The following is a 19,708-nucleotide window of genomic DNA, read 5'->3' on the forward strand; positions in this document are numbered from 1 at the left end:
CAGGACCGCCGCTGGGTCAAGGGCGCGGGCGCAGCCCTGGCGTACCCGGAAAAGACTCCCAGAACCGATGGCGCTGGCGAAGCTCTTTCTTTTGTCGCTTGCGGAGCACAGACGGCCGGCCGCCGAGCTGAGAGCGACGCTGGGCGTCGCTGTCACCCAGGGAACACGGCGAAACCCCGACACGCGGCGGGTCCGGGTCGCCTGCAGGACGCGTCCGCCAGGGGTCGCTGTCGCCCAGGGAAGGCGGCGGCGGGGGCGGTGGGTCCCAGGTCGCTCCGCAGGACAAGCCCTTCGGGGGTCACTGTCACCTAGGGTAAGTACCAGGCGCGGCGACACCCCGAGACGGGGCGGGTCGACGGTCGCCCTGCAGGACGAGCCCTTTGGGGGTCGCGGTCACCCGGGGTAAGCGCCAGGCGCGGCGATACCCCGAGACGCGGCGGGTCCAGGTCGCCTGCAGGACGGGTACGCCAGGGGTCGCTGTCGCCCGGGGAACTCGGAGGCAGGGGTGGCGGGGCCCGGTCGCTCCGCAGGACGAACCCTTCGGGGGGTCGCTGTCACTTGGGGAACGCGGCAGGTGTGGCGACACCAGGCAAACGCGGCAGGTCTTGAGTCGCCAGCAGGACGAGCCCTTCGGGGGGTTGCTTTCACCCGGGGAACGCGGCAGCGGGGGCAGTGGGTCCCGGGTCGCTCCCCAGGATGAGCCCTTCGGGGGTCGCTGTCACTTGAGGAACGTGGCAGATGCAGCGACACCCGGAGACGCAGCGGGTCCTGGGCCGCCCCGCAGCACGAGCCCTTCGGAGGCCACTATCACTTGGGGTAAGCGATAGGTGCGGCGACACCCGCGGGACGCAGCGGGGGTAGTGGGTCCCTGGGTCGCTCCCAGGACGAGCCCTTCGGAGGTCGCGATCACCCGGGGTAAGCACCAGGCGCCGCGACAACCCCCAAGACGCGGCGGGTCCGGGTCGCCTGCAGGACAAGTCCGCCAGGGGTCGCTGTCGCCCGGGGAACTCGGCGGCGGGGGTGGCGGGTCCCGGGTCGTTCTGCAGGAAGAGTCAGCCGAGGGTCGCTGTCACTCGGGGAACGGGGCATGTGCAGCGACACCAGGGAAGCGAGGCGGGTCTTGGGTCTCCTGCAGGACGAACCCTTCAGGGGGTCACTGTCTCCAGGGGTAAGCGGCGGGCGGGGCGACACCCAGAGAACGCGGCGGAGGTGGTGGGTCCCGGGTCTCCTGCAGTACGAGCCCTTCGGGGGTCACTGGCAGCGGAGGGCGCGGCAGGGGTGGCGGGGCCCGGGTCTCCTGCAGGACGAGCCCTTCGGGGGTCGCTGGCACCGGGGGACGCGGCGGGGGTGGCGGGGCCCTGGTGGTCTGCTGGAAGAGCTTTTCGGGGGGTCTGTCGCGCGGGGGACACGGGGGGGGGCGGGTGGCCAGCAGGACGAGTCCGCCGGGGGTCGCTGTCGCGCGGGGCGCGCGTCCGCTCACTGCGCAGTGTGCAGTTTCTGGTGGTCGAGGAGGTGGACCATCCAGGGGAAGGCCTTCCCGCAGACGCCGCACTCGAAGGGCCGCTCTCCTCCAGCGGCCGCCCCGCGCCGGTCTCCGTCCGCGTCCTGAGCCTGCCCCGCCGCTTCCAAGGGGCCGGCCTCCCCTGGCCCCTCGCCCCCGCCGCGCCGGGGCTTCTTGCGCGGCGGCTGCAGCAGGTGGATCTTCCGGTGCTCCCCCAGGACGGAAGCGTGCAGAAAGGCCTTGCCGCACTCGGGGCACGGGAAGGGCCCCTCTTCCAGGTGGCGCTTCTGGTGCTCGATGAAGTGAGTGACCCAGGTGAAGACCTCCCCGCACTCGGCACACGCGAAGGGCCGCGTCCCTGAGGGGACTTGGGTCGCTGCTGGGCTCCCCGAGGAGGGGGCAGCAGCCGGTTGTCCCGCTTCTCCAGGGGAGGCTTTGGTGTCTTTGAGTAAGGGTAGGCGAGTGCTGCCGACATCGCGGTCCCCAAGTCTCTTTGGGGGACTCGTGCTCTGAGCACCTGGGAGGATGGGGTCTGCAACCAGGCTGGGCTGAGGGCTCAGGTGCAGGGGCCCCTCTGGTGCAGGCCCTTGGCCTCTGGTGCCCTTAAGCACAGCGTCCTTGGGGGTAGCCCCTGCCTGCCTTACACCCTCTTCTGAAGCCTGAGGTGTGTCCTGGGCCAGCCTGGGGAGGGAGTGTCTGTTCCTCAGGGCTCTGTCCCCAGTCTGCCCACAGGGAGGTTCATCCCAGACGCTAGGCTTCAGAGGCGAGCAGCCCAGGCCTGGGGAGGGTGAGGGAGAAGCGTTAATTGTTAGGGAGAGGGCAGGGACCAGGCCACACCCTGGGCACCTCCCTGCCCCTTCTCCCCCCAGGGACACACAGAAGAACAGACAGCCAGCTGCCTGTACTTAGTAGAGCCTTAGTGCCCTCAATGCTTTCCTCTACTAAGATAAAGGGTAAGTGGGGTTGGGGGGCAGATCCCACACCCCAGACCCCCTTGTCCTCACCTGGGCAGGCAGCTGAGGGGACCCCATGCTGCAGCATCTTCTGTGTGTCTGCCTTCATGCTAGGAGGCCGAAGCCCTGGTCAAGGGGTGGAAACGTTTGAGTGGCTGCTGCAGAACGGGGTGGGGGTGGGGGTGATATCAGTCCCCACTTTGGTGGGCCCAGTTTCTGGGGGAAGGTACAGAGTTCATCACCAAAGCCCCCCCAACACTGCCATCAGCAAAGTCTAAACCTTCCCAGCCCTTAGGATTGCTGTAGGACCCAAACACTCACCGAGTGAGCCCAGGGTGCAGGATGCCTCCGCCCCCGCCCTGGTGTGGGGACTTCGCTGGGGCTGGGCAGGCTGCGGCCACTCGCCCTCCTGGGGGAGCCCCAGCTCCGATGCCTGGAATGGCAAACACAGTCCCGCTCAGCAACTGCCCCACACCGCCCAGGGCTTGGAGCAACCACCAGAGGGCCATCCACCCGGTGCCACCAGAGCAGAGGGACAGCATTGCTTCCTTTAGAAAATCCAGGAATAGCAAAACTAAAGCCACTGCTCCCCCACAAAAAGGTGCCAAAAAAAAAAAAAGCCACCAAACCAATGAACAGTATTTAGTAAGAGTTTATTGTGCATATAAAAATAGTCTATGAACTGGGAGCTTTCAAATCCAAGACTGCTATGAAGCCTGGATGACCGTTACTACAGAGGGAGTTTCCAGACAGCAGGGGCTGGCTCAGTGATTATCTTACACTGTGTTTAGGAAGGTGATTTAAGTTTCTTTACTGATCATTTCCTTGAGGCTTTTGCATGAGGTGCCCCAGGTTATGTTCCACTTGTTTTGCAGAACACACTAAATGAAGTCTCACTTATGTGGTACGTGGTTTTGTCAGCTCAGGGAATGTTCAAATCTGGTCTCTATTTTGTATTTAATTTTAACACCCAAATGCACATTCCCAGTGGGCTGTAACTAGGACTGGAGAAATAATTCAAGGGCCCCCCTGTGCAAAATGAAAATGCAAGTCCTCTTTGTGATGGTTAATTCTAGAAGTCAATGTGACTGAGCTAAGGGATGGCCCAGTAGCTGGTAAAGTTTCATTTCTGGTATCTGTGGGGGTGTCTCCAGGGAAGACTAGCATTTATACCGGCAGTCTGAGTAAAGATCATCCTTACCAATGTGGGTGGGCATCACCCAATCTGTGGAGGGCCCAAGTTGAACACAAAGTCAGAAAGGTGCATTTGTGCTCTGCTTGAACTGGGACAGGCACCTTCAGCCCTCAGACATTGGACCCCTCTTGATTCTTGGGCTTTGGACTTGGACTGAGACTGAGATTCCTGTGGTCTTTAGACCTTTGGTCTTGAGATGGAGCTCCCTGACCTGGAGACAGCTTTTTGGTGTTCTCTAGCTTGCAGACAGCAAATCAGGGGCTCCTTGACCTCCATAATCATGTGAGCTAGTTCCTTTTAATACGTCTCTCTCTATATGTCTATATAAATCCTACTGATTTTGTTTCCGTGGAAAGCCCTGAATAGTACATCCTTACTTGAATACCACTGATGATTTTACAGCAACAAGAGAGCACTGGGCCCTATGTAAGGACTGAGGTCAATATCACTTGTGAGGTTCTGAACTGCCCCTCACAGCTGCATTGTCCCTAAGAACAAGCCCCCCAGAAGGTGATGAGCAGTGGGGGGGGGGGCTCCAGGTCTCACTGGTCATCAAAGTGTGACCATGACAATGGAGGGTGGAGGGGTTGAGAGGGGAGGCTCTGGACCTGTGCGTGTATGTTTGTGTGTGTGGGTGGTGAGGGGCATGTTAATTCCCCTGACTTGGAAGCATGGGCCACCATCCAGAGACGTCTGAAAATTACAAACACACTCGGGCCAGGCACAGAAACCAGGACATTTCTGAGCCTTCTCTATAGCTCCAAATACAAAAAATATCCCCCAAAGTCCTTTTGACCAGGGCTCTGATCATTCCAGGCACAGTGCAGGGCAGTGAGTGGGATGTGGGGACCCACATCTGTCATCTAACCAGCCAAGAAAAAGAAAAGAAGAACAATGGGAAATGTGAATGCCAACCAGCCATTTACTGCTGATGAGGGATTACTGTTAATGATTTTAGTTGAGGCAGTAGAGCTGGGTTGATGTCTAAAAAAAGAGTGTTGGTGGTTTGCCAGGGGTGTTTGGGTGTGTGGGTGTGGCTATAATAGATGAAGGGGTCAAAAGGTACAAACCTCCCGTTGTCAAACAAGTAAGTCCTAGGCCTATAATGTACTGCTTAGAAACTATAGTTAATAATACTGTATTGTGTATTTAAAAGTTGCTGAGGGAGCAAATGTTACAATTCTCATCACAAGAAAAAATATTTGTAACTCTAGATGTTAAGTAGACTTACTGTAGTTGATCATTTCACAATATATACATATATTGAATCATTATGTTATATACCTAACATAATGTTCCACATCAATTATATCTCAATAAAAAAATAAAAATAAAAACATAGATATAATTGGGGGGGAAAAGTCCTTGAAGGCCAAGCTTTACTTGCAATGCATGGAAATGGCGAGTGAGCATATCTGTGATTTCTAAGGGGAGAGTCCAGGATGGAAGAGAGCTTTCCATCAACAAACCTGGCTATGTGTCAAGCACTTATGGCCCATCTGGGGCTGACTTTATCATGTGCCAGAAACAGTGCCCAGGGCCCATGAAACTTTTTGGAGAAAGGAGTTTCTTGCAATAATGTTTTAATGTCTTTTAAAATCAGCCAGAAAAAAAATGAATATAGTGATTACTCCAGCCTGGAATATGTTCATCTTTATACCAAATGGTCATAAAATATAACTTACTATTTTGTGGAAGCTCATGAGTATAACTTTGATATAATTCTTATGGGACAAAAATTCTTAGGGCCCACAGAAGTCCTACTACAACCCTGGGTCCATTAGTCTATTCTCTCTACTTTGGTGTATGTAGTGTACTAGTTTCCCGTGGCTGCTATAGCAAATCATGAGAAACTTAGTGGCTGAAAATCCAAATTTCTCTTATAGCTCTGAAGCCTAGAAGTCTGTAATAAATTTCTCTGAGCTAAAGTTAGTGTCCACCAAGGCTCATTCCTTCTGAAGGCTCCATGGGAGAATTTGTTTCCTGGGCTTTTCTCAGCTTCTAGACACACCCATATTCTTTTTTTTTTTTTAATAATAAATTTATTTTTTTATTGGTGTTCGACACACCCATATTCTTTGCCTTTTGGCCCTTCCTCCATCTTTACTGCCTCTGTGCCCAGGTCACTGTCCTGCCTTGTGTATTAAACCTCCCTCTACCTCCCTCTTATAAGGACTCTCGTGATTACATCTGGAATCCAATCAGATAAACCAGGGTAATTTTTTCTCATGTTCCTACCTTAAGTACACCTGCAAAAAGCTCCTTTTTCCACCTAAGGTAACATTCCCAGGTTCTAGGGATGAGGACAGGAACGTTTGGTGGGGCAAAGGGGGGTGGTGGGAGCATTATTCAGCCTACCACATGGTGTGTGTTTGGTTTTCCACAATAAAAATTTTTATAAGAAGATATTTCCTCTTGCAAGCCTAAAACAAGATAATTAAGAATAACTTTTTTTTTTCTCCCAGCCATAGCAGGACAGAGATAGAGAAATTCATGCAGGTGAATTCAAGGATGGAGGTGATCTGCTGTTGATAGCAACAAAGGTATACGGGTGTTTCTTTGGTGGGATGAGCTCTTCTGCAGAGCAGTGGGTGTATTATCTTTTGTCTCATGTTTTTGTCTTTTTTTCTGTTGTTATTAATTAAGTAAAGAATGAAAATGGCCTCCAGGCAGAACATAGTAGCCAGAGAAGAAACAGAATACAAACTAGTGGGTCTTTCAAAAACTGGCCATGCAAATCAGAAAACCTCAAAATGATACCAGACCCCAGCATCATAAGGAGGGGTGGTCTCTGGGGACAAAGAACGGACTAGACTTTGGCTTGATGGAAAATATTATCACTTTTTAGTAGTTCCTTCATTTTTCTTAATTTTAATTATATAAGAGTGTGTGTGTGTGTGAGTGCGTTCATGTCCAGGTCTGTGAATTTTAGCACATATATAGATTCGTGAAACTACTATCACAATTAGGACCAGAATGGTTCCACCACCCAGGGAAAACTCTTTCATGCTACCTCTGTCTACTCACATTCTCCCTCTGCCCAGAACTCTTGCCTGGAAACCACTGATCTATTCTCTGTGGCCATCATTTTGTCTTTTTAAGAATGTCATATAAATGGGATTTCATAGCATGTACCTTTTGAGATTAACTGTTTTGACAGCACAGTGCCCTTCAGATCCATCCAAGTTGTGTGTGAATCAAGAGTTTCTTCCATGATATTGCTGGGTAGTATTCCATGGTGTGCAGGATAAATGATTGTTTATCCAATCACACAGGTATGTGGCTTGTTTCCAGTTTTGGGCTACTACAAACAAAGCTGCTATGAATATTTGTGTACAGGTTTTTGTAGGAACATAAATGTTTGTTTCATCTGGGTAAACATCCAATCCCAGAAGTGGGATTGCTAGGTCATACATCATGTTTATACTTAACTTTGTAAGAAACAACCAAACCATTTTCTAAATAGATTTTACCACTTTGCATTCATATCAGCAATGAAACAGTTCCAGTTTTTCCACACCCTTGCCAGCACGTGGTGCTGTCCCTCTTTCTACTTTTAGCCATTGCAGTAGGTGTGCAGTGATATCTCATCATGGTTTTAATTTGCATTTCCCTGATGGCTAGTGATCTTCAGCATCTTTCCATGTGTTCATTGTAAAATTCCCATTTTTAAAAGGGAAGCACATGCCTCCTGTCCTTATGCTCTCTGAGCATGGACATAGAAAATAAAAGGAAGCCACAGATGTTTTGAGGTTACTCGCATGGGAGGGGAAGATGGCAGTATAGGTCATGAGGAAGGCCACACGACCCCAACTGAGAGGTAGGATGTCTCAAGGACACCCAGACTGACAGTGATGTGCAGGGGATGAAGATCCTGACAGGGGTTTAGAGTTGGGGGTTAAACATTCGAGAGAGTGGAAAATTAGTGGGAGACAGAGGGGCCTGTGGTCTGAAGAAGGGGGAGGTCACAGAGGTGATGGGAGGTGAGAACAAGGTGCTGTGAATCTACTTGATGCCAGAGGGAAGGGAATGTGGTTTGGTTTTTGTTTATTTTGTGTTTTGCCTGTTAACAAATCTGTTTTAATCACTCCAGTCCCTGCTGCGGGCCTTTCCCCATCACTCTGTGAGCTCTAGCCATACCAAGTTTCCCTTGGTCCTTGACATAAACCATGATCCCCTCTCACTTGGGCCCTTTGCAAAAACAGATCTTGCTGTTGGGGATGCCCTCTTGGAGTCTTTCCCAGCCTCTCCAAGAATCCACAGTGTTCTCAGGTACAACACTACTACAGATACTAATACTACGGATGGGATCTGAGCCAGGACACCCAAGCTTCTGTGTGGTAGCACCTGGAGTGGCAGCACTGGAAATCTTTTGATATACTCAGCATGCAGTTGTGGATTATATACGAGGATGGGGACCTCAGCATCTGGCTGCTGACTGATAAAGGACTGGCAGATGACCTGGGTGGAGGGAGATGAAGATGATGTCTAGGGGGTCTGCAGCAGATCACAGCCCTACTAACTGTATTTTGCCCAGCACTGAGCTGCAGCAAATTTTGGGATTTGTGGGATAGGTTGGAGGTGTGGAGTTCAGGCTTCCTGGGAATTTGGGGGAGAGCCTTGCACAGAGCTTGGATGGGATGTCCTTCAACCTGTCACAGCACTGATGTTCATGGTGCCCCAGGGATGTAGGAGCATGGAGCCAGGGGCCCTGGGCTCACCTGGGATGGGTCTTTCTGGGACCTCAGGCTCTTCCCGTCTTCCTCCTCGCTGATGCTCCTGTCCTGGTGGTCGGTGAGAGATACCAGAACTGGGCGGGAGAAAGGGATGGTGAGAGGCCTGTGTGACTCAGAGCCCCCAAATCCCCAGATTTCCTGCACAAGGAGGATAACACATCCCAGGAGCATCTCTGAAGAACCCCAGTAAGGCCAAGGCAAGAGCAATAGTATGCCACTGCCTTTATCTTCCAACAAGCTTCTAACTGCAGCCCCATCCTCCTGATCCAGACCTTTCCATGGCTGCCAGGCATGAGGCCATGGTAACATAAGAGGCAGCTGAGGACAGATCTTCTCACCTAACACTCTACGCCCATTTGTGCCCCTGAGAGGCCCATGAGGACATTTCCTGCAGCACTGATTAACTCGGAAAGCCTGGACAGGGGTCTCATCCCACAACTGGAATCTTCCTGAAGTGGAATGCAGTCAGGTAGCAAAGATGGTTGAAGCAAGGCCCCATGGATCTACCACAGAACATATTGTAGGGGGACAAAAGCCAGGGCAGGATAGCAGTTACAAAGGCACACCATTTATAGATTTAGGACATGGGAAACAGAGCCATACACTGTTACAAAATAAGAGGGAAAAGGACAAACATGCACATGCAATGAGAAATTCAAGGCCTTTCCCCTCTCTGGGGCAGCAGGGAGAGCAAGAGGAATGTGGAGGAGACCTGCACTGTTGACCCAGTGAACTCCACAGTGTGTCATTTCTCTAAATAACCTAAAGCTGCCTTTCAGGAGGTTAGGCTCTGAGATGGCTTCATGGAAGTTATATGCATGTTCATTATAATATTTTCCATACACTTTTATAGGCTGAAAAAGTCATATAAAAAGCAAACAGTTGCTTTGGAAGGCACTTTGACAGTTCCTCAAAAAGTTATATGTTGAGTTACCATATGACTCAGCACTTCGCCTCCTTAGGTGTTCCCAAGAGTAATGAAAACACATCCACACAAATATATGTATGTGAACGTTCATAGCATTGTTCATCATAGCCAAAAAGTGGAAACCCAAAGGTCCATCAAATGAAGAATGAAGGAACAACCTGGTATATCCATACAATGGAATATATTTCAGCCATAAAAAGAATGAAGTACTGATAGATTTTATAACATAGATGAACCTTGAGAACCTTATGCTAAGTGAGAGAAGCCAGACACAAAAGGCCACATATGACTTCATTTATATGAAATGTACAGAACAGGCAAATCCATAAAGACAAAAAGTAGATTAGTGATCTGGGGGAAAGCTACAGGGGCTGGGGGAGAGAGGAGAATGGGGAGTGACTGCTAATGGTCTGAGGTTTCCTTTTGTGGTGAACAAAATGTTCAGGAATTAGGTGGTGATGATGGTTGCACAACTCTGTGAATATACTAAAAATCACTGAATTGTATATTTTTAAATGGGTGAATTATATGGTATGGGAACTATGTTTCAATAACATTATTTTTAAAAGCAAACAGGAAGGTAACATCACCAAAAATGGCAGAGTAGGGAGCTCTCAAAATCAATATCTCTACTGAAACAACAATTAGCCAGCCTTTATCTCTGAAAAAATTTTTAGAGATAACTTTTGGGAACTTGAATCTAATAAAAAAACAAAAAAACAAAAAAACAAGAACTTACAAGGAGGAGGGAATGCTTAATGAAAAAAGAAGCTATTAAATTTCAACCAGAAGGTGTTGTGGCATTTTTACTTACCTGCCTACCAGCCCCATTCCACAGGTAGGAGGGGCTGTGTGGATGACAGTCCATGGAACTGGTATGGCTTGCTGAAGCCACAGGGGGCAGATCTTGTTCCCAAAGCATTACATTTGCGTGTTTGTCTGGTGACCTGTCTGGTGACTCCCTGAAGGATTGGTTCAGGGGTTTACCTTTGTTATGCCCTCTCAGAACCTTCAGGACTGGAGTGGCCTCCAGAGCAGCATTTGTCAAAAGCATTTAAAGGCATATACTATAAATAAATAAATAAATAAATAAATAAATAAATAAATAAATAAAGGCATATACTAGCCACAACCACCTGAAGCAGGGATAACAGATGGAGCAAGCAGCAGAGAGACCAAGAAGCCTAGGAAAGAAGAGGCTGGAGAAAGAGGTACATGTGGGAATAAGGGCTTTTACTGGGGAGTCTAGCAGGCCATGCATATAATCAGGGCTAAACACATAGTAGAAAACATGAAAAGTTCTCAAGCTTTCATCTCTGATTGATCTTTAGGCCCCCCTGTAACCCGGAAGTGAAGGCTCAGGAGAGTTGTATATGGAGAGGCTAAGCATTGAAGGAGTACCTCAATTCAGATCTAACCTACAAAGACGAGGAGAGTTTTGTTGGCTCCATGCATTTAAGGAAAGTTCTGGCATATCACTAGGTAGCCACTAAATTAATGAAACAGAAACTTTAGTGAGAACACAGAACAAAGAATGTAGTATTTACAAGAATAGTTTAGATAAGTTTCCAAAATAGGGCACCTGGGTGGCTCTGTTGGTTAAGCATCTGCCTTCTACTCAGGTCATGATCCTGGGGTCCTGGGATTGAGCCCTGCATCAGGCTTCCTTTTCAGCAGGGAGTCTGCTGCTCCCTCTCCCTCTCCCCCTCCCCACCGCATTTGTGTGCTCTCTTACTCTCTCTATCTCTCTTAAAGAGATAAGAGGGAGAGGGAGTGGGAGAAGCAGACTCACCACTGAGCAGAGAGCTTGATGTGGGGCTCAATCCGAGGACCCTGAGATCATGACCTAAGCCAAAGGCAGACACTTAACCAACTAAGCCACCCAGGCATCCCAATAAATAAAATGAAAGAAAGAAAGAAAGAAAGAAAGAAAGAAAGAAAGAAAGAAAGAAAGAAAGAAAGAAAAGAAAGGAAAGAAAAGAAAGGAAAGAAAGAAAAGAAAGAGGGATCCCTGGGTGGCGCAGCGGTTTGGCGCCTGCCTTTGGCCCAGGGCGCGATCCTGGAGACCCAGGATTGAATCCCACGTCGGGCTCTGGGTGCATGGAGCCTGCTTCTCCCTCTGCCTATGTCTCTGCCTCTCTCTCTCTCTCTGTGACTATCATAAATAAATAAAAATTTAAAAAGAAAAGAAAGAAAGAAAGAAAGAAAGAAAGAAAGAAAGAAAGAAAAGAAAAGAAAAGAAAAGAAAGGAAGAAAGAAAAGTTTCCAAAATAAACAATTACAACCCACAGTAAGCAGCATAAACCAGCTCTGGGGAGGGAAGAGATCTGATCTCCAGAGTTATCACGTTATATTATCAAATATTAAAAATACCCAGTTCCCAACAACAAATTAAGAGGCATGCAAAGACCCAAGAAAGTATATCTCATTTACAGGAATAAGAAGAAATGAATGGAAATTGTCCATGAAGAAGCCCAGACACTGGACTTACTAGACAAAGATTTTAAATCAACTGTCTTAAATAACTTCAAAGAGCTAAAGGAATCCATGAACAAAGAGCTATAAAAAATCAGGAGAATGATGTTCTCAACAAATAAAGAAGGGCAGCCCAAGTGGCTCAGGAGTTTAGTGCCACCTTCAGCCCAGGGCATGATCCTGATCAAGTCCCTCATCGGGCTTCCTGCATGGAGCCTGCTTCTCCCTCTGCCTATGTCTCTGCCTCTCTCTGTGTCTCTAATGAATGAATTTTAAAAAATTAAAAAAAAAAATAAAGGATATCAAAGAGAAATTATATAAAGGAACCAAATAGAAATTATGGAGCAGAGAAGTTCAATAACTAAAATGAAAAATTTGCTAGAGGGGTTTAACCTCAGATTTAAACTGGCAGAGAAAAGGATCAGTAAGTTTGAAGATAGGTCAATTAAAATTATAGTCTGCAGAGTAGAAGAAAAATGAACAGGGCCTAAGGTATTTGTGGGATACATAAAATCCACCAACAGACATATAATGGGAATTCCAAAAGGAGAAGACAGAGACAAAATATTTGAAAAAAAAAACAATGGTTGGAAACTTCCTAAAATACATGAAATATTTGAATCTACACATTCAAAGAAGCTGAACAAACTCTCAATAAGATGAACTCAAAGAGATCCACACTGAGACACACTATAATCAAACTGTCATGTGGTTCAACACATCAAAATCAAGCTACGTGATGCACCATATTAATAGACCACATGATCATCTCAATTGACAGAAAAACCATTTGTTGTAATCTAATGCCCTCTAATGGTAAAAATATCATAATTATGAGGGACTGAAAACTTACTTCCAATAAAGAATAAGGCAAGGATGTTTGCTTTTACCACTTCTATTCAACGTTGTACTGGAAGTTCTAGCAAGAGCAAGTAGGCAAGAGAAAAAAAGTCATCTAAATTGGAAAGGAAGATGAGATTGTGAGTTCGAGCCCCACCTTGGGGGTAGAGATTACCTGAAAATAAAATCTGTTAAAAAATAAATAAATTGGAAAGGAAAAAGAAAAATTATCCCTATTCACAGATGTCATGAGCTAATAAGTGAATTTAGCAAAGTTACAGGGTACAATATCAACACATAAAAATTAGTTGTGTTTCTACAACATCAATGAACAACCCGAAAAGGAAGCACAAAAGATTTCATTTACAATGAAAGAATCAATTTTACTTACAGAATCAAAAAGAATAAGATACTTAGGAATAAATTTAGCCTGAGAGATACAAGACTTGTACACTGAAAACTGGAAAACTATTACTGAAAGGTGTTAAAGAAAAATTTTAAAAATAACATTATTATTAACTATTGTTATTAATAAATACATTGTGTTCATGGAGTGGAAGACTTAATATCATTAAGATGGCAACACTCTTAGTGATCTACAGGTCCAATGCAATCCCTATGAAAAGCCATTTTCTCTTCTTTTTGCAGAAATGGAAAAGCTTGTCCTAAAATTTATATGGAATTTCAAGGGACCCAGAAGAGCCCAAACAATCCTAAAATAGGACAGAGTTGGAAGACACATATGCCCTGATTTCAAAACTTACTACAGAGCTACAGTGCTGGCATAAAAATAGACATATAGAATGGGAAAGAATTGAGAGTCCTGAACTAAGCCCATATATATGCATGGCCAAATACCAGAACCATTCAGTAGGGGAAAGAAGGGTGTTTTCAACAGTGGTGATGGGACAATTGGTAAGCCACATGCAAAAGAATAAAGTTGCACCCTTAGTTTGTACAGTATACCCAACTAGTGCCTGCTAGTTGCCAAACACCCAACCTTGGTTCTTCCTGCTAATTCTGTTCACCCACCCCTTCCCTTCTGTGTTGGCTGTGCACCCACTAGGTATCTGGTACTACCCACTGTCCAGAAACCATGGAAGGTGGATGCAGAACTCTTGCTCTGCAAGAAGTTTATGTGAAGTTCATATAAACTAGGACAGAGAACAGACATGCAAGGAAAGGATAAACGCTATAAATATCACAGAGGGGTGAGGACCCTGGAGAACACAAGTAGGGTCCTGTGTGGTAGCCTCTCAGAGGATATGGATGTCTGAGCCAGGTCTAGATGATAAGCTGGCTACCCCTGCACCCAGTGAGGGCCAAGGCTGCAGGGCTATAGGGAGGTGAGGCCCTGGAGGCAGATGATAAAGGTACACAGCCAGGACAGGGATCCACTGCAGGGCTGGCATGGGAGGAGCTGACCCTCTGCTGCTGTGTGGTTAGAGGATAGGATGATGAGTGTGGGAAGAGAAGAGAGCTGAGCCTAACAACCTTTTGATTGCTGAGGCATCCATTTCAAAGACCTCCATCTGGAATAAACAATTTCTGCTGTATGACACAGCTACTCACACACACACACACACACACACACACACGAAAAAAAAAAAAAAACAACAGATAAGGGGATCCCTGGGTGGCCCAGCGGTTTAGCACCTGCCTTCGGCCCAGGGGCATGATCCTGGAGTCCTGGGATCGAGTCCCACATCAGGCTCCCTGCATGGAGCCTGCTTCTCCCTCTGCCTGTGTCTCTGCCTCTCTCTCTCTCTTTCTGTGTCTTTTATGAATAAATAAATAAAATCTTAAAAAAAAAAGATAAGGAATTGGGCTGCCCCCACTCATGGAGGTCCCTCATTCAGGAAGCCTTGGGTGGTCTTGATAACTGACAGTTTGGGTGACCGAATTCTCCCTTCTCACATCCTAATTTCCACTCTTCTGCTTTAAGTTAGCCAATAAAGAGTATACCTCGGAGACCGTAGTCAGGACCAATAAAGGTAGAGCCCCAGGTGTACACTCTCTCTCCCAGTACTCTCCCTCTTGTGCCCAAGAGCATCACTATCAATAAATAGGCTGTAGTGATCACAACACTCCTTGGCACCCAGGTTCAATGCTGGGCCGGAGGGAGGGATATATCATGGACTAAGAGACCTATTCAGTTTTTTTCCCAGACACCAGCCATCAGGGACTTCCAAGTGGAAATATTGGGTCTATCTTCCCCCTGCGCTTGCACCATAGTGACTCCAGAGGGCCACCCAGAAAAGAAGAGAGCCAGGCTCCTGCTGGATTCTATCTGGGCTTCAGGCACCCGGCCCACAGCCCTGCTCTAGCCAAGCCCCAGGCTTCCTTCCCTCAGTGCACATCTCATCCTACCCCTTCCCACTCCTCACCCCCTGGGAGCTTTCCTTCCCGAGGAATGAAGCCCAATCTTGAGGGAGCAGCATGCAGATGCCTCCTGCTTGTGTCCCTGACTTCCAGGCATTCATGTGAGAGGTAGAGATGCCTCATCAGGTCCAGTCACCTGCTGCTCCAACTGCCTCACTGTCCACAGGACCACAAGTTGGCCCAATGTAAAACACGTACAAGATCCCTTTGCTAAAAAATGATAGGGAACCTCAAGATGGCAACAGTGAAGCATTAATGCCAGCCTGGGCCTCCTAACTTGAGGCCCTAGGGTGTGCATGGGTCCACCAAGGGCCAGATGTAAAAACTTGTGGGCCCCTTAGTCCCTGGAACAGTGAGTTCCAAGAGCCACTTTATCTGCCTTGCACGTCTTCATGATTCCACAGGAACCTGGGAACAAGACTCCATGATGCCATCCAGTGCCTTCCAACTTGGACAATGCTCTTGCCTTTGCAAAATGTGACATGCAAAACTTTCCTGGGCATGTTGGCCAGCTTCCCTGCGGGCAGTATGGAGACCTGAGAAAACTTTCTTTAGACTTCAAGGCTTTTCTGCAGCTAGGGCCTGAAGACATTCTGATCACAGCACCCAAGCCAGGCCCTGAGGGTTGACCTCCTACAGATGTTATGATGGGGGTCTGCACTTCTGTTGACATTACTAGGAGTGAGGGAGCCTGGGGAGATGGCAGTTCTACACAGGGTTACAGGGGCAAGAAGGCATGAGGACAGAGCCCCCGAAGGAGAGAGGGGAGCCAAAGTAGAGAGGCAGTGTCAGCTCTGCCTGCAGACCCTGAAGCTACACAAGACTCCTCTGTTGAGTTCTCACCAACACCTGTTCTGTGACAGCTGCAGACCCAGGCATGAGTACCCACAACTGGCCCCTGGGCCTCTGGGACTAGATGCAGGAGAGAAACGGGCAAGCTCTGGGATTTCTGGACAGGGCCTGGGGTGGGGGGCGTGGTCCACAGCACCTCATTTGGGGTCCTCCTGAGGGAGAGCAGACAAATGCAAAGCCACAGGCCAGATGGACACATGGTAAAATGGAGAAATCCTCAATTACCAACTGAGCGAGAGAAGTGAGGCAGACAGAGACGTGCAGCACAATGACATTTATGTACAACAAAAACACAGGTGTGTGAGAAGACAATGTGCACTGGCAGGACATGTGCAGGGAAGAGGTTTGCTCGGATGGCCTGGGCGCTGCTGATCGGGAGAGGGAACGGGACAGGAGCGGGTGTGTGTGGGGGGGGTGGGAGCAGGGCTGGGTGGATGCGACACTCTGAGTCCAAAAGGAAAAAGAAGCGCCATCCTGGGCACCGGGCCACGGAGTCACTGGCCAGAACCCAAACCCGGCATCTGCTCCCCCCAACCGGCAGCCACTCGCTCTTAGGGGTGAGGCCCGTCCCCTCACCTTCCTGCTGCGACATCTGTGTGAGGTCCTCCACCAGGCTAGCGGCCTCTCTGCAGGTGCGAGGACCCTGCGACTGCACCCAGGTCCTCATCTTGCTGGGCAGCGCACCCAGGAACTGCTCCAGCACCAGCAACTCCAGCATTTGCTCCTTGGAGTGCGCCTCAGGCCGCAGCCACTGGCGGCACAGCATCCAGAGCTGGCCCAGTGCACGGTGTGGCCCACCTGCCACGCGGTACTGGAACTGTCGGAAACGCAGGCGCCAGGCCTCAGCATCCCCGGGGCTGGCCAGCTGAGAAGCCCTGTCCTGCTCCCCCAGGGCTGAGGTCTGGGGACTCCTGGGGGAGGCAAGGGCTTTGGCCAATGGGAGCATCTCTCCGGCCTCAGAGGGCAAGCAGGCTGGATCCCAGGACAGTCCCAGCAGCTCCAAACACAGGTAGCAGCAGGCAGATGCAGTCAGCAGTCAGGGGCCTGCAGAGAGGGGCAGGCGCAAAGTGGCCACATCAGATGGTGGCCAACACCTTGCTCAGGACTCCCCTCAGCTCCCCACCTCCTTGCCCTGACCCCCAGTTACAAGTTGCTGACCTGAGCCCTCCCCATCTCATTCTGACCTAATCTTCCATATGACCCTCATGGGCTACATTGTGTTGAAGACGAGGAACTGGTCACCACAGAGTCTTACCCACTGTTCCCACCCATACTCCTCTCTGATGTTGATCCCAGCTCAGCTGTTACCACAGCAGGATGCCACCATGCTCTGGCTCAGGCTGTCACACTTATCTCATCTTCACTGTGCTGTCTTCATGACTCTTACCTGATCGGGAACAGATCTCATTTCCTTACTTAGCTTAGTGTACATCTCCCTCCTTCATTTATTTAGTCATTAACAGTTTCCTGAGCATCCAAGGGAATAGGATTCCTGCCTTGGTGGAGTAACCAGCACTGTCCAGCAGAACTTCCTATGGGGTCGGAAATGCTCTCCATCTATATCATCCAGTTTGGTAGCCACCGGCTGTATTATGTGGCTCCTGAGCACTTGAAATAAGGAACTAGACCCAGCCAGATATGCTATGTAATAGTGCAATAGAGGCCCTCTGCCTGGCTATGCTGTCTTTCTTGCCTTTTCTACCAAGTTAAGACTGAAGGAGGAGGTAGTTGAGGACAAGGGGGTAGAGACTTTAAAAGCAGAGGGAAAGTGGGAAGGGCAGTGGAAAAAAATAGCATTTTGTGCGTTTTCCAAGCTTCCTACGCTGAACATATAACTGAAGAAAATTTTGAAAATGTTAAAGTTGTAAAAATTAAAATGAGATTTTTTTCTATACTTGTACTCTGTGCTGATCCAGTAGTGAAGGTACAAACTGGCACGACCTTTCTGGAAAGCAAAGTGGCAGCTTGTATATCAAGATCATTCTGGAAGTTCACATGCTGTGGAATTTATCTGCAATTGGGACAAAGATTTAGGCACCAAGAATCACAACAAAGGTGCCCAACAGTTAAGTTTGGTAAGATCAATTACCCTCCCATCACATGGTGAGAATTTGACTGCAAAATACACAGTAACATAACATGCGCAAGGGAAGCACACATGACATATGGATGATATGAGGTACAGGGGAAAGTGGGATGTGAAATGATATATGAGGGTCCCAAAAAGGGCCACTGGGAGAGGTCCAAGGTAGCCAGCCATATGCTATGTTCTTTATACTTCTCTTAATCTCCCCTAAATGGTATTTTGATCATGTGTGACCTTCAACATGAAAAAAAAAAAAAGAACAAAAACATTTAGGAAGGATTTTTAATGACATGGGAAATGCTTATGACAAGTGAAAAGTGGAGGAGTATTCCATGTGACTTTTTGCTTCTTGATCCTCTGGAGAACTTTTCATGTGCACGTGTGTGCGTTTTACAATCAGGAAGAAAGGAAAGGTGTACAAAAGCAGGGAGGGCGACTCACGAGGGCTGTGCCCTGCCAGCAGTCTTCCCGCCTGCTTCTTGATTCCGCTGGCCTGACTGGGCATTTACAAGCTCCTTCACTCCTGCTGAGACCACAGGCAAAAATACTCTTATGCTGTAGTAACACTTTCACATGTGTATTTCTGAAAAAGTAAAAGGGCTCGTTTGGCAGCTCCACGGATTCAAGCAGTCCTCGTGCTCTGGGATCTCAGACCTTACCCTTCTCTCCGGTGAGCAGGGAAGTGCGCCCCAGGCAGACTCCAGGGTGAAGAACTGCAGCCCCTCAGCACCCTCCAGGGTCCTGGGATGAAGTCTATGTGAGGAGAAGCTGAGATGATGGGGGGGATTTAGAAGGGGCCAAGGGGGACTCCTAGTTGAAGGCACCTAAGGCTACGGCGGTGTCTGAGGCCCAAGTTGGGGGAACGATGCCCTCCTGTGGGGTCTGGACCAAATGTGGACCCCTGGCTGATGAGGACGCCGGGAAGTTGTGTGTGTGTGTTGGGGGGACGGTAGGGCTTGAAGCCTACATGCCGTGGTTTCGGGGTTCTGGAGATCCATTCTGGGGGTAACCTGGATTGATGCTAGGGGGTCTCTGAGTGTCACTGGCAGGACTCAAAGCCACGTGGACAGGACAGGCTTACCTGCGGATGACACCGAGATGTGCCACTGACACTGGGTCAGGTTCTGGCGGCCGGATTGGGGCGGGGGGGGGGGGCGGGGGGGGAGGCTGGGAAAGGCCTGGGGTGGGGTCTGGAGTCGAAAAGCGTGGGTGGAGAGGTTTCCTGCCACGGCTGACAGCGAGGGGAGATGCCGCCAAGCTGGACAGCGCGCCCGGGGCCCCTGCCCACCTCCACCTCAGTCCCCCCGCGTGGCCTGCGAGGCTCGCCCGTCTCCCTCATCCCCAGGGACCTTGGGGCCCCGCGACGGCTTCCCTGACCCGGCTCGGCCCCGCCGCTGGCCTCGGGATGCGCCTCCTGCCCGAGCCCGGATTCGTCTCCACCCGCGCTTCCTCTAACGCGATCCCGGCCAGCGCCCGTCGACTCTGGCGCCCTTGGCCCGCCCCCACGGTCTCTTCCCCCGGCCGGCCAAGCCCGACGAAGGCACTGACGGGCGAGGGACAAGCGACGGGACGGCGGGACGGCCGGACGGGCCGCGGCGGACTCACCGCGCGCGGGCTCCGCTCCGGCCAGGGCCGCTCCATCATGGCGGCGCCTCAGCAGGCGAGCGAGTCCAGCCGCTGCCGCGCGGACTACAACTCCCAGAACCCCGCGCGCCGCGGGAGTCCGCCATTGGCCCAGAGAGCCGCGCAGTGTCGCTCCG

The 19,708-nt window shown here is 49.7% G+C and overlaps 1 protein-coding gene and 1 long non-coding RNA gene across 30 annotated transcripts; one reads left to right on the top strand and one right to left on the bottom strand.

Moving 5' to 3' along the window:
* The first annotated feature begins 232 nt into the window (after positions 1–232).
* On the top strand, positions 233–17,762 carry LOC119870885. Its single transcript, XR_005354414.1, has 3 exons — positions 233–313; positions 6,115–6,192; positions 15,415–17,762. It is a non-coding gene; the product is annotated as an uncharacterized LOC119870885 (long non-coding RNA).
* ZSCAN1 (zinc finger and SCAN domain containing 1) lies at positions 1,462–19,705 on the bottom strand. 29 transcript variants are annotated; one of them, XM_038527533.1, is made up of 10 exons: positions 19,554–19,705; positions 18,608–18,701; positions 18,390–18,531; positions 17,758–17,807; positions 17,118–17,249; positions 16,439–16,906; positions 8,371–8,459; positions 2,776–2,887; positions 2,506–2,580; positions 1,462–2,279 (listed from the first exon to the last, which is right to left on the bottom strand). In XM_038527533.1, the coding sequence occupies exons 6-10, from the start codon at positions 16,806–16,808 to the stop codon at positions 1,477–1,479; spliced, it is 1,449 nt and encodes a 482-aa protein (XP_038383461.1). In that variant the 5' UTR covers positions 16,809–16,906; positions 17,118–17,249; positions 17,758–17,807; positions 18,390–18,531; positions 18,608–18,701; positions 19,554–19,705; the 3' UTR covers positions 1,462–1,476. The 29 variants fall into 29 exon arrangements, 26 of the variants coding, with proteins under 26 accessions (XP_038383461.1, XP_038383457.1, XP_038383467.1 ...); XM_038527529.1 differs by having other exon boundaries at positions 17,758–17,873; XM_038527539.1 differs by lacking the exon at positions 17,118–17,249 and having other exon boundaries at positions 18,390–18,471.
* Positions 19,706–19,708: the final 3 nt, after the last annotated feature.

The sequence above is a fragment of the Canis lupus genome, chromosome 1 (genome assembly GCF_011100685.1).
Source record: "Canis lupus familiaris isolate Mischka breed German Shepherd chromosome 1, alternate assembly UU_Cfam_GSD_1.0, whole genome shotgun sequence".
NCBI classification, from domain to species: Eukaryota; Metazoa; Chordata; class Mammalia; order Carnivora; family Canidae; genus Canis; species Canis lupus.

Excerpts from the sequence above, each read along its gene's own strand:
- ZSCAN1 (XM_038527550.1), bottom strand. The coding sequence starts at position 16,808 with ATGCTCCCATTGGCCAAAGCCCTTGCCTCCCCCAGGAGTCCCCAGACC. Across the intron at positions 2,888-8,370 it reads CCCAGAAAGACCCATCCCAG|GCATCGGAGCTGGGGCTCCC; the intron begins GTGAGCCCAGGG and ends TTGCCATTCCAG. Across the intron at positions 2,581-2,775 it reads CTGCACCCTGGGCTCACTCG|GGCTTCGGCCTCCTAGCATG; the intron begins GTGAGTGTTTGG and ends CCCCTTGACCAG.